We start from the raw sequence: 12,846 nt of genomic DNA, 5'->3' as shown, positions 1-12,846 counted from the left end.
ATGCGCCTGGAGAGATGGCTATCTAGGAAGACAAAGTGACACTTCGCCAGAAGTTTCCACGTGAGCCGGCTTGGGGTCAAGCCGCTTCTAAGGCGGGTGGGATTGTTAGCGACCAGGAGAAGCGCGAAGACGGGTTGCATGCTTTTGTATGTACTTGGAAGTTGATCTACGAGGGAGATAGCTGCGGACGCGAATAGATTAGATCCCGCCGGTCGATCGTTAGCTAGAGCTAGCCATCTTTTTCTTCTCTTCAGCACTCGATCGCTAGTCCAATGCCATTAGAGTTAACCTTATTGTCTACTCTCTCTGTTCCAGAATATAAAAACGTTTTTGATACTATGCTAGTGTTAAAAACGTTCTTATATTTTGGGACAGAAAGAGTAAGTGTCTATCATGTTTATTTCGTCGCGTCAGTTGGTTCATGCATGTTGCTGAGTTGAGACGTGAGGCTGCGGCGGTGTGCGTATAGTGTGATCACGTGCACACATACAAGCTGAGTGTCTTTTTTTTAGTGGACAAGCTGAGTGTCTAGTCAGTCCTGTTTAGTAGGGCATCTCCAAAGCGAACCTTCAAATCCGTGTAAATGTTTGGACCGTGTTGTTCAGAGGCAGTTTGACATCTAACGCCGCCCCGTATCGATTCACGGACTAGTCCTCTGCAAACCAGAAGCAAATTAGGGGGGTTTCACGGTAATACAGGCCATCATCACGTAGGACTCCGACACTCCCGGCCCGCCCAAAACCACGCCGGGGCCCCGTGTTTTCCCTCTTTCTCTGCATCAGGGCCATGCAAGAAGTCCACCATCTTGAAGCAGCTGCATCACACATGGCATTTAAATTTGACGCATTATCTTTGGCATGCCCGGTTCTCACAATGATATCAACATGCTGCAGTAGTCTCTATTATTTGCTAGGTTGACTGATGGGCAAGCTCCACCTTGCAACTATATTGTCAATAGGCATCAGTACAACATGAGTTACTATCAGTTTGACAATGTCTATCCTTTCCTCGTCATGCTGATGCTGCTCTCCTCCTCCATGGCCGTCGCCGACGATGAACCCCCATTCGGGCCAACCGTGGTTTAAAAAATATACGCGGATCAAAAAAAAGGTTCACAAATTTAAAAAAGATCACGGTTGAAAAATATACACGAATTCGGAAAAAGTTCATCAATTCAAAAATATACGTGATCTGGAAAAAAGATCACGAATTTTATAAATTCAGAAATTAAAAAAAATCATGGATTTGAATATTCTTATTTTACAATGAACTTATTATAGAGACGGGAGGGACAGAGTTGGTACACCTTTCTCTCCCGCAAGCTTTTAACGTGCATGGTTGCAACGAATGGGTCCTCACGATCGAGTAGATCAACGGGGCGAGGCCCATGGCAGGGCATGGAAACTTCATGGCCAAGGGTAACCACAGTAAACCTAAAAAAAGGTGTGAATTTTCATCAATCTATAAAAACCGAGGGAGTCGGTTTTTCCCGTAAACCATTAGCTTGCTGGTTTTTTCTTGAACGAGCAGCGATAAAGCGAGCGGCCAATCGGGACGAGGGACGAGGGACGAGCGGGCGAGCGATGGGAATGCGCTAATGGGCCGGCCCAGCTGTGCGCTAACAGGGTCTAAAGAGAGCTCAGAGCTCCCCACGGTCCGGGGTCTGGAGAAAGAAATTCAGCAGCGGCCGCCGCTTTGGTTGATCGGTTGCTGCCGCCGGCACCGCTACCTGCTGATCCCGCTCCCTTGTCGCGCACCGGCACCGCTGCTGCTCTCCCGCCTCGCACCTGCCCCGGCGGCCCAGTCCCCGCGGCAGCCGCCGCGCTGCAGGCTTGTCGCCTTGGGTTCAGGTGAGGTTCAGGGCTTCAGCATACCGCGATGTGTCATACTTTAGTGTTGAGCTTAAATAGAAAATTTGGAGATTTTGTTTTCAGTTGCATGTGTGAATGTGCAGGACTATTCTGACATTTTGTTGTTAACTCTTGTGGTAAATACTGTATCAAATTATGATCAGGAGATTTTTTTTTCTGTTTGCTACCTTTTGTATCTCCGTATTGTTATTTGTAGTTTCTGTCATGTTTTATCTATTTGGGAAAATCTAGATTTACTGGGCAATGTTGACTAAACCGGGATGCTCCACTCATGCCATAATCTGGACCTTTTTTAGGGTGCGTTTTGACCTTCTGTAGATTATTCTCGTCAGGACCATTCTGCTGGAGATTTTTGGATCTGGATTGAGACTAACACGGATTAATGACCGGATTCTAAGATTGCTCTTTGGTGACCGATCTGCTTATGCATCCTTTGTCATGGCAAGCAGCATTGCAGTAAAAGGAGTTAATAATTGGGGCAGGCCAAATTGGCTCCGCGTCCTCCCTTGTGCCAGTAATTATTTCTGCACCTCCATCTATGCCACCAAAGGCAAACAATTTGACATCACCAAGGGAATGGATAGATCAGAGATGAAGGGGCGAACAAAGCAAGTCTTTGTTAGCCATGCCTCTTATCCTGTATCTGAAGGCAACATCCTTAAGAAAACCACCCATCGGGACGGTTCTATATACAAGATAAACTATGGTCTTCTAAAGCTATGTCATCTTACTCAACGTGATGAGAGTAAGTCATCTATCATGTTCCATTTTATTTTTATGATGCTTACCAGCTATATAGTTTGGTTGATTGATTTAAAATGAATTCTTGTATTTTAAAAAATGCAATATATATCTGGATTGTTATAAAGAATTTATGAATTAGCAAAAAAATATCATGCTTCATTTGGATATATAAATTTGTCGATATACCATACATGATTAGGATCTTGTCACTAGTTTTAGTCCTACAAATAAGTTTCCCTTGTACTCATACACCAACAACTTCCATGACTCAGAAAAATTATTCTTCTTCTTTCTAAACTGCACAAATATGTATTGAGAAGCATAATTATAATTTTTTTGTGTAAATTGTTTGTATAAAACATTATTTGTTGTAATATAACATGTATTTTTTTTCATGAAGCACAACTAGAGCCGATGATGTTCTCAAATCCTATGAATTGTTTCCCGGATAGGGATAGATGCATGGTACATTCTGCAACTGCTATGATGCAGATTTTCTCGCTGAAATTGGAAAAAGCTAGTACCAACATCAGCTTGGTACAACTATATGGATATATAGCAGTGCGTGATCGTTATGATTCATTGCTTAATTATATTTTCAATCGTAGCAGAGATGATCCCATCATTGTGGAACAGGTGCACATTTTTACATATATATGCAATTATATTTGATATTTCATTCATTTAATAATACAAGTCAATATCCGCTCGAGTTGTTCCCCTACCTCTATTGTTTGATATAGGGTTGAAATCATAGGATTTTCTCTCTCTTGGGATTCATTTGCGCTATAGTTTATTGAAATTCTATTCACTTCTACCTTTTAGGAAGACTCCTATGCTTTTCCTGTCCACAATCAAACATCCTTTCAGTCTCTTGTACTGAAGATGGGGTGACACTCTAATCTTGTGCTTAGTGTAACGCTTTTCTGAATCCTGCAACCAAAGAGGTCAAACATTTGCGGTGTTGGTGATGGTGGCACCACTTTGATGATCTTATTTGTACTCCCTCCGGTCCATTTTACTCCGCGTATTAGATTTGTGTCAAGTCAAACTTTGCAAAGTTTGACAAATTTATATTAAAATATATGAACATCTACAATACCAAATATATATTCTATGAAACTACATTTCATAATGAATCTAATAATATTAATTTGGCACTGTGAGTGTTGATACTTTTTTCTATAAATTTGGTCAAAGTGGAGATACTTTGACTTTGAACAAAAACTTATATGCAAACTAAAAAGGAACGGAGGGAGTATCACTATATGCATTCGTTTATGCAAATGCATGTGCTTTGAGGATCTTATACAATGATGTGTTTTTTCCTTTGCATATGTTATGCAAGTTTGTGGTTAGTTATCTTTGCGTGATTTATCGAAGTTATGTTTTATATGCAGTCAAATTATGTTTGTTGGTAAAATATCTCAAATAATTTTATTTTGGAGGGTTTTGATTTTATGCTATCATTTATTTGAGATCTTTGTCAATTGACACAACGTAGAGCATATGCTTCACATATTTCTTACTTTCCATGAGGAGCTACTAAATAATAATAGGTTTACAGGGTTCTCTTATTGAGATGACTGGCCCTAAGAGAGGCATCACAATGGTAGCCCCTGCTCTAGTTGAGTTTGACATGAGGATCAAGAAAGGAAATCAAGAAGATGATCTACAACTAATTGATGGTGCAATGGAGTACCATGATCTAGTCACACCTGAGTATCCATTCACGCATCGGATTAATGGAGATTGTGGTGCGGTTGACATCACTTTAGCCCTCGTTCGTTGGGCATTTGAGGCCACAATAGATGTTGTCATATTGAAAGTGCAGTGTGGATTTGATTTATCTCTCAGTTCGTGTGTTTTCCTAATGAATGGTTTACATGAGATTCAACTCTTTCGTGGTAGTGTTGTTGAGTCATGTGGTTTAAGAAGATATGTGATTGCTGTAAAGAAGGATACTTTGATGTATTTGAAGTTCAAGGTAGGCCAGAATAGTTGTAAAAATGATCTTGATCACCATTGTTCATTCAAAGCAAAAAAGCATGGGCATGACTATCAGCAAATCATGCTTGAGCTTGAGTATCTCAGCGAAGGTGACTTGGTCGAACTTGCAAAGGTAAATCACTCGTTTCGTATTCGAACTTTGGTTGTGTTACTTGTTGAATGTACGTGGGTTGCGGCAGAAAACAAATAAATAGATCCACAAAAATGTGCATTCTTCTATTATTGTACCACCTTTAGTGTTTACAGAGTACTACCTTTGTAAACAAATGTAAAGACGTCTTATATTTGTTTATAGAGAGAGTATTTTTTTTACTCGTAACTCTATTAGAATTGTGTGGGTTCAGATTTGTATCATTTTATTAATAATATGTAATATCTATTTGTATGACTGTACTTTTTATTTAAAGGTCCGGCTCGAGCGTGGGCCGGCGCATGCCCACGACGACCAGGATGCGATAGGCGCCTGCCCCGGCGCGGGCGGATGACGGCGGGAAGAACGGGTAGAGGTGGAAGATGACATGTTTATTTTTTTGAAGGGATAGAAGATGGCATGTAGGTGGGGGTGATCTGCAGGCGACACACGCACAGGAGATACGTATAGAAGGGCCTTATGTCGTCGCACGAGTTGCGCTGTATTGAAGCGGAGACATGCATGGCTCAGCAGCAGTCGGCTGGAGAGCAAATAAATCGGCCATGTGAATATTATGTGATGCCCATTTGTCTGCACGTACGCACGTGGATGTTGGGATCTTCTGACGACACATACGTTGTACCAATCGCTCGGGAGATTAGATGATCCAGAGCACATATAATATCATGGAAATTAGTATTTTCTCTGATCCATATTACTTGTTGACTTGGGCATCGCTCAGCGCCAAATTCTTCATCTGGCTGGCTCTTTTGGACCGTTGCTGGACTAGCGAGCGTCTGGCCCGGCACGGCCTGCCTCATAGCCCACCTTGCATCTTCTGTGATCAAGCCGATGAGTCCATGCAGCTCATCTTCATTGGGTGCCCTCTCTCGCGCGCGGTCTGACACGACGTCTACTCCGCCCTGCGCCTGACTACTACCGGCTCAATGCCAGTTTGTAACTTGACCCTCTTCTTTATGTTTGAGTAGTTGTATTTGTTCTCGAGGATAAGAATTAACTCCTTTATGCTTAGAATAATTATTTCCATGCGATCCAATATGCTCTTGTCCATGTTCAAGTTAATATTATACATGAGTGTTGAGAGGAGACCATGCTCGCATTACCGCCCGTGATTGGTCGTGGAGGAACTACTGTGGTTGCACGGGTTAGGATGTTGAGGTAATTTGGGGCGACAGTACAATTCTCAATCCAGAGCCTTTGCAATTGATAGAGGAGTACAGGTAAACCCACATCTGACTGCGTTCACGGGGAAACCTTTAATTGACCGTATGTGATAACATGCTTGGGGAAGCTACGGTTGGTGGCGTATGTGCATGAAGTCTATGTTAAAGTAGAACATGCTCTGTACCGGGACCGACCACTTATGCATATGAAGGATGTATAGAGGATACGATAGAGAGCGTTTGCTCCGAACTTATTGCGCATGTCATATTTGTAGTGATGACTTCGAAATCCTAGAGAACACTTTACTGCTCAGGTACCATCTCTACAAACTTAATCTCTTTTTATTCCTTTTTTACCTTCTAGTTCATACTGTAGTAAACGCCTTTTATTTTGTTTTTCTAGCAACTGATAGGGTAGACTATTTCCAAACTCCGACTTGGTGCATACGTGAGTGTGTTAAGTGATAACATAGTTGTGGGGTTTGTGGTGCCTTCCTTTCCGCTCCCTGTGGGTTCGATACTTACTTATCATGAAAGTGCTACAATAACCTTGTGCACTTGCAGGTCATCACGAAAGTGAATTGGTCAAATGCATGAACATTTTAGAGAATAGGCTCGAGCGACCCCGGTTTTGAATTAACAAACTCAACATCTGGCAATAATTTCATCAAGGAATTAATAAGAAAAGAAAATACACAACGACCAATGTGTGAATGGAAAGCACTCTGTTTCATATTTGAACTTTAGCTGCTTATTTGATCTTGCACCGGATTTACTCTTATTTATTGATGCCATATTTGATCTAGCACTATATGTATGTCTGTTTGCTACTAATTACTAATTTTGTGCCGGAATGTTTGTCTTCTCTGTTTCTATGAGAAGCATATTTTCTGCAAATACTCTGAGCATGTCTTATCATATCTCCTTTGGAAGTTTAATTGATTTCATCATTGTTCGATCTGCATTCCTTTTTAAAGTACATAGGAGGCGCTACTTGAGAGATATGAAAGAAAATCCAAAGGCCCCAGGAAAAGAAAAATGCAACAAATATGGTCTTTTTGTCGATAAAGGGTGAATTTTATTGACTCAAAATGAAGCATCAAGTGAATACATACATAATGAGCACATATCCGACCTCTGCATAGCTAGGATACACACAATTAACAGCAACACGCACACACAAATAAACACGTCGACAAATAGCAAAGTCATATAAGACCAAAGTTACACATAAGCGAGAGAAAAACCCTGATCAAAACAACAACCGACAAACTACCACAACGACCATATCTGCACCAACCATCTCTTGACACCGCAAGAACAACAAAGTTCTTCAACAACAAGGCCTTCAGAAAGGGAATGACGTTGAAACATCGTCATCACCTGATTAAACAAACAAATGTTAGAATCAAGATTTTCACCCTGAAGAACGAGTCGAAAGTACATCCGAGCAACACCTTCAACCAGGTCAGGATGCAAAAACATTGTCATTGCCAGGTATAACCTCAGGTCAGACATATGGTTTTCACCTCGAAGCTCAAGCCCGGGTGCTCAAGAAGCACCACCAAATCAAAGTCAATCATATGTTATCGTCACCACTTTTCCGCATCCCAACAGCTCCATGCAGTGGTCTACAAATCCGTTTCCGTTGCTGCACCACCAAACCTTCTGCATCAAGCCGTCATCAATAGATTGCATCTCATCACTAAAGGCAAACTGGTCAAAATGAGATCAGCCAAAATGCTTCATATTTTAAACTTCATATTTTCTTCTGCTGGTTTTTTCTGAACAAGCAACGATAGAGCGAGCCGACAATCAGGACGAGTGGCGCAATCACTAGTTAACGGGTACCACTTGCAATGGTCACTCCTACCTTCTAAGGAGGTGCGCCACTTGTAGTAACCTAGTGTTTTCTCTTTTTTCGTAGATTTGTTTATTCAAAATTGCGTCCCAATCTTGAATCATTTTCACCATTGGATTCCTCGCATCAAGATCTTCTAAACTAGACCCTATGTTAATAGATTTTGACGAACTTTTGTTCGCATAAAAACTAAGAAAATGCAGAAACAAAAAAACCAAAAATGCCGACAAAAATAAAATCCGGTAAAAAATGGAAACCAAAAAAGGGAAAAAATGAATAACAAAAAAACAAAAGAAAAGATGAAGCCGAAAGCACGGTTGCGGCTTTTCATTTATTTTCCTTTTTTTGAAAAATACAATTTGTTTTCTGTGAAAACAGAGTGCTTCTCGCGGAAGGAAATCTATATTTCTATGACAAGAAAATTTGTGCTTCTTGTTCAAGTAAATTTTTTTGTTTTTCGAGAAGCAGGGTTGTGCTTCCATGAAAGCAAATATGTGTTTCTGGGAAGCACATATTTGTTTTCTTTTTGAGAAACATACATGTACTTATCTAGGAATCAAATATGTGCTTCTCATGGAAGCACAACTTTTTCCTGAGAAGCACAGGTGTGCTTCGCAAAACAACAAAATGAAACAGTTTTTAGTAGAGAAAACAAACAAAAACCAAAAAGAGAAAAAACATCTAATACACAAAAAATGTGTTTAGAAAATAAAAAAAACAAAATTCAGAGGAAGTGGCCAGTACGTGACACATGATGACTGCTGGGCCCACCACTTCGTATGCTCGTATGTCAAGAAAGTGACTCTTGCGAGAGAAGAAAAAATAACTCTCTTTTTTAGTCTATACTAGTTTCTGAACTTATAAATGCAACTACAAGTACTTGGAAGGAGGAGGAGTTAAGAAGGTTTTTTTTCTTCCAATTGACATGAATGTCATATTATCTATCCCACTGTGTACAAAGAGAATAAATGATTTTTGGGCTTGGGGCGAAGACCGTCGAGGCAAGTTTTCAGTCAGCTCGGTTTACCAGATGCTCTTCAATGTCAAAACCCAAAGGGAAAATCTATTGGCTGGTAATGGAGGCCCTTCAACATATGAACATGAGAAAAAGGGCGTGGGCGTCTTTTTGGAACATCAAGGTTCCCTCAAAACTGAAAAACTTTGTATGGAGATTGTGCAAGGACTCGGTACCAACTTCAAACATTTTGGATCATTGACATATGGCCTCAACCCCGGTCTGTCCGTTCTGTCCGGCGGAGGACAGCTGGAAACATGCTTTAATTAACTGTAGTACTGCAAGGTGCGTTTGGTCTCTTTCATCGGAAGAAATAGTGGAGCATATGTGTGACAGCATGAGTTAAAATGCTAAAAACTGGATCTTCACAATGCATGAGAAACTAAAGCAAGAAGAATTTACGCGTATGGTTGTTACTCTTTGGGCAATTTGGAGATCAAGGCGTAAAGCCATTCGTGAGGATATATGTGACAGCCCTATACGGATCCATCTTTTCATCAATGCTTTTTTGAGGGATATACAGATATTTTCAACGCCAGTACATCGAACTAATGCAAGCCAGGCACCCAGGTCAGCTCTTTGGCAACCTCCGCCACTGGAGCATGTGAAGTTTAATGTTGATGCCGCTATTTCAAGTCGAAATTTTGGTGCGGTTGGAGTAATATGCAGGGACGTCGCTGGCACTTTCCTGGGTGCCTCTTCTCTTACTTTCCAACACATATTTGATCCCGTTGCATTGGAAGCATTGGTGGTAAGAGAGGCGCTTGCGCTCGCGAAGGATTTATATGTGCATAAGATACAAGTGGCGTCTAATTACAAGATCATGGTGGATGAAATCAAGCAAGGTACATCGTCGAATCATGCAGCAATTGTTGGGGAACGTAGTAATTTCAAAAAAATTTCCTACGCACACGCAAGATCATGTGATGCATAGCAACGAGAGGGGAGAGTGTTGTCTACGTACCCAACGCAGACCGACTGCGGAAGCGATGACACGACGTAGAGGAAGTAGTCGTACGTCTTCACGATCCAACCGATCAAGCACCGAAACTACGGCACCTCCGAGTTCGAGCACACGTTCAGCTCGATGACGATCCCCGGACTCCGATCCAGCAAAGTGTCGGGGATGAGTTCCGTCAGCACGACGGCGTGGTGACGATCTTGATGAACTACAGCAGCAGGGCTTCGCCTAAACTCCGCTACAGTATTATCGAGGAATATGGTGGCAGGGGGCACCGCACACGGCTAAGGAATAGATCACGTGGATCAACTTGTGTGTTTCTGGGGTGCCTCTGCCTCAGTATATAAAGGAGCCAAGGGGGGAGGGGGCGCCGGCCAAGGGAGGAGGGCGCAGGAGGAGTCCTACTCCTTCCGGGAGTAGGACTCCCCCCCAATCCTATTCCAATTAGGATTCCCCAAAGGGGGAAAGAGGGAGAGGGGGGCCGGCCACCTTCTCCTAGTCCTAATAGGACTAGGGGAGGGGGAAGTGGCGCAGCCACCTTGGGCTGCCCCTTTCTCCTTTCCACTAAGGCCCACGAAGGCCCATATGGTTCCCGGGGGGTTCCGGTAACCTCCCGGTAACCCGGTAAAATCCCGATTTCACCCGGAACACTTCCGATATCCAAATATAGGCTTCCAATATATCAATCTTTACGTATCGACCATTTCGGGACTCCTCGTCATGTCCGTGATCACATCCGGGACTCCGAACAACCTTCGGTACATCAAAATGCATAAACTCATAATATAACTGTCATCGTAACCTTAAGCGTGCGGACCCTACGGGTTCGAGAACAATGTAGACATGACCGAGACACGTCTCCGGTCAATAACCAATAGCGGGACCTGGATGCCCATATTGGCTCCTACATATTCTACGAAGATCTTTATCGGTCAGACCGCATAACAACATACGTTGTTCCCTTTGTCATCGGTATGTTACTTACTCGAGATTCGATCGTCGGTATCCAATACCTAGTTCAATCTCGTTACCGGCAAGTCTCTTTACTCGTTCCGTAATACATCATCTCACAACTACCATATTAGTTGTAATGCTTGCAAGGCTTATGTGATGTGTATTACCGAGAGGGCCCAGAGATACCTCTCCGACAATCGGAGTGACAAATCCTAATCTCGAAATACGCCAACCCAACATCTACCTTTGGAAACACCTGTAATGCTCCTTTATAATCACTCAGTTATGTTGTGACGTTTGGTAGCACCCAAAGTGTTCCTCCGGCAAACGGGAGTTGCATAATCTCATAGTCATAGGAACATGTATAAGTCATGAAGAAAGCAGTAGCAACATACTAAACGATCGGGTGCTAAGCTAATGGAATGGGTCATGTCAATCAGATCATTCAACTAATGATGTGACCTCGTTAATCAAATAACAACTCATTGTTCATGGTTAGGAAACATAACCATCTTTGATTAACGAGCTAGTCAAGTAGAGGCATACTAGTGACACTTTGTTTGTCTATGTATTCACACATGTATTATGTTTCCGGTTAATACAATTCTAGCATGAATAATAAACATTTATCATGATTATAAGGAAATAAATAATAACTTTATTATTGCCTCTAGGGCATATTTCCTTCAGCAATCAACGGTGTAGGTTCACTTTAAATCGACGCATGGACGGATTGACGTGCTTCATCATGCGGAGATCGTCCACAACCGTCGTGTGTGTAGCAGCACTCATCATAGAGAGATCGAATGCTTTTATTACTTGTAATTTTGTTTATGAGTTTAGGAGTTCGAATTTCGAGGCTCACAATCTCGCTAGGCATGCACTTTCGCTTGGGTTAGACCGCCGTGTTTGGTTAGGCCTCCCTGGAGATTTGAATTTTATCCCTATAAATGTTGCGACAATTTAAATAAAGCCCGGCGAGGATGTCTCAAAAAAAGTTCTTTTTATTTTTTGACAGAAATGAATCGGGGAGAACGAGGAAACTCCTACGACGTACGAAGCCTGGGGCGTATGAAAATTATGTGAGTCTCACCATGAACGAAAAAACCTGGAGAAACAATCCTCCCCTTTAATATTAACTAGCAAATATGCCCGTGCGTTGCAACGGGAGACAAAAAATTATGGCTAATCAAATAAGTATGACTCAATATCTTGACACATGAGCGTACTCTATTTTAATACAGTGGCTCACCATGTTGCTATTTTTTTCTCACCCTAGCCGATGATCGCGATGTCCACGTGATCACAATGCATTTGATGCGGTAAATCCCAAGGCTATGAGTTTGCGAGTGCATGCCACATTTGTCATTATGTTGCGCAAGGGAACGTTTAAAACTTTAAAAACAAATCTCATTGACTACGTACTACTCCCAACGCCAAGACATATAAAGACTTTCAAAAAACTAATCGAATCCGAAACATAAAATACTTTTGAATCAGTGAACACTTTTTCGAATCGACAAACATGTTTTTTTGAATTTTTTTATTTTCTAAAGAAAATAATGAACATTAGTTTTGTTTACAAACTTTTTTAAATGTATGAAACGGTTTCAAATTCATTAACATTTTTTGAATCGAAGAATTTTTTTTAATTGGGGAACAAATTTTAAAAACATTTTTTTTGCGAACATTTTCTAAAATGTCATGGACATTTTTTTTCAGTTTTTCGAATATGTTTTGACTACACGATCATTTTTTCAAAATCATGAAATTTCCCGACCATTTTTCCAAATTGTGATTCTTTTATAATATTGCAAACAATTTTGCAAAAGCACCAACATCTTTTGAATCTGCAATTTTTTTTATGATTTCTCAAACATTTTGATTGAAAACTCGTAACTTAAGAATATTAGATCCCGAATTAATTTAAAAAAGAATGAAAACAGAAAAGATAAAAAAAAGTAAAATGAGAAGAAACAGGGGAGTAAAGATAAAATTGTAGAAGCTGGGGATCGAACCCTAGTCTCGTCGCTAGAGGAGCAATCGGACAATCACCCTGCTACTCATCACTCATTGACTTCTACTCGCCTCGCACCTATAAAACAGCGTAGGAGGC

The 12,846-nt window shown here is 41.3% G+C and overlaps 1 protein-coding gene across 1 annotated transcript; it reads left to right on the top strand.

Annotated features, from left to right (window-relative positions):
- The first annotated feature begins 1,632 nt into the window (after positions 1-1,632).
- LOC125507413 lies at positions 1,633-5,754 on the top strand. The gene is made up of 5 exons (XM_048671996.1): positions 1,633-1,850; positions 2,204-2,616; positions 3,016-3,251; positions 4,183-4,737; positions 5,033-5,754. Exons 2-5 carry the CDS (start codon positions 2,310-2,312, stop codon positions 5,108-5,110), a joined length of 1,176 nt encoding a protein of 391 aa, XP_048527953.1. The 5' UTR covers positions 1,633-1,850; positions 2,204-2,309; the 3' UTR covers positions 5,111-5,754.
- Positions 5,755-12,846: the final 7,092 nt, after the last annotated feature.

This window comes from Triticum urartu, chromosome 5 (genome assembly GCF_003073215.2).
Source record: "Triticum urartu cultivar G1812 chromosome 5, Tu2.1, whole genome shotgun sequence".
Lineage (NCBI taxonomy): Eukaryota > Viridiplantae > Streptophyta > Magnoliopsida > Poales > Poaceae > Triticum > Triticum urartu.
This window is presented reverse-complemented; position numbering and strand designations above follow the sequence as displayed.

What these genes read in the sequence shown, in the direction of transcription:
- LOC125507413 (XM_048671996.1), top strand. Translation starts at nt 2,310, where the DNA reads ATGGCAAGCAGCATTGCAGTAAAAGGAGTTAATAATTGGGGCAGGCCA. An exon ending in TCTTACTCAACGTGATGAGA is followed by an intron (nt 2,617 to 3,015) that starts GTAAGTCATCTA and finishes TTTTTCATGAAG; the next exon opens with CACAACTAGAGCCGATGATG. An exon ending in ATCCCATCATTGTGGAACAG is followed by an intron (nt 3,252 to 4,182) that starts GTGCACATTTTT and finishes ATAGGTTTACAG; the next exon opens with GGTTCTCTTATTGAGATGAC.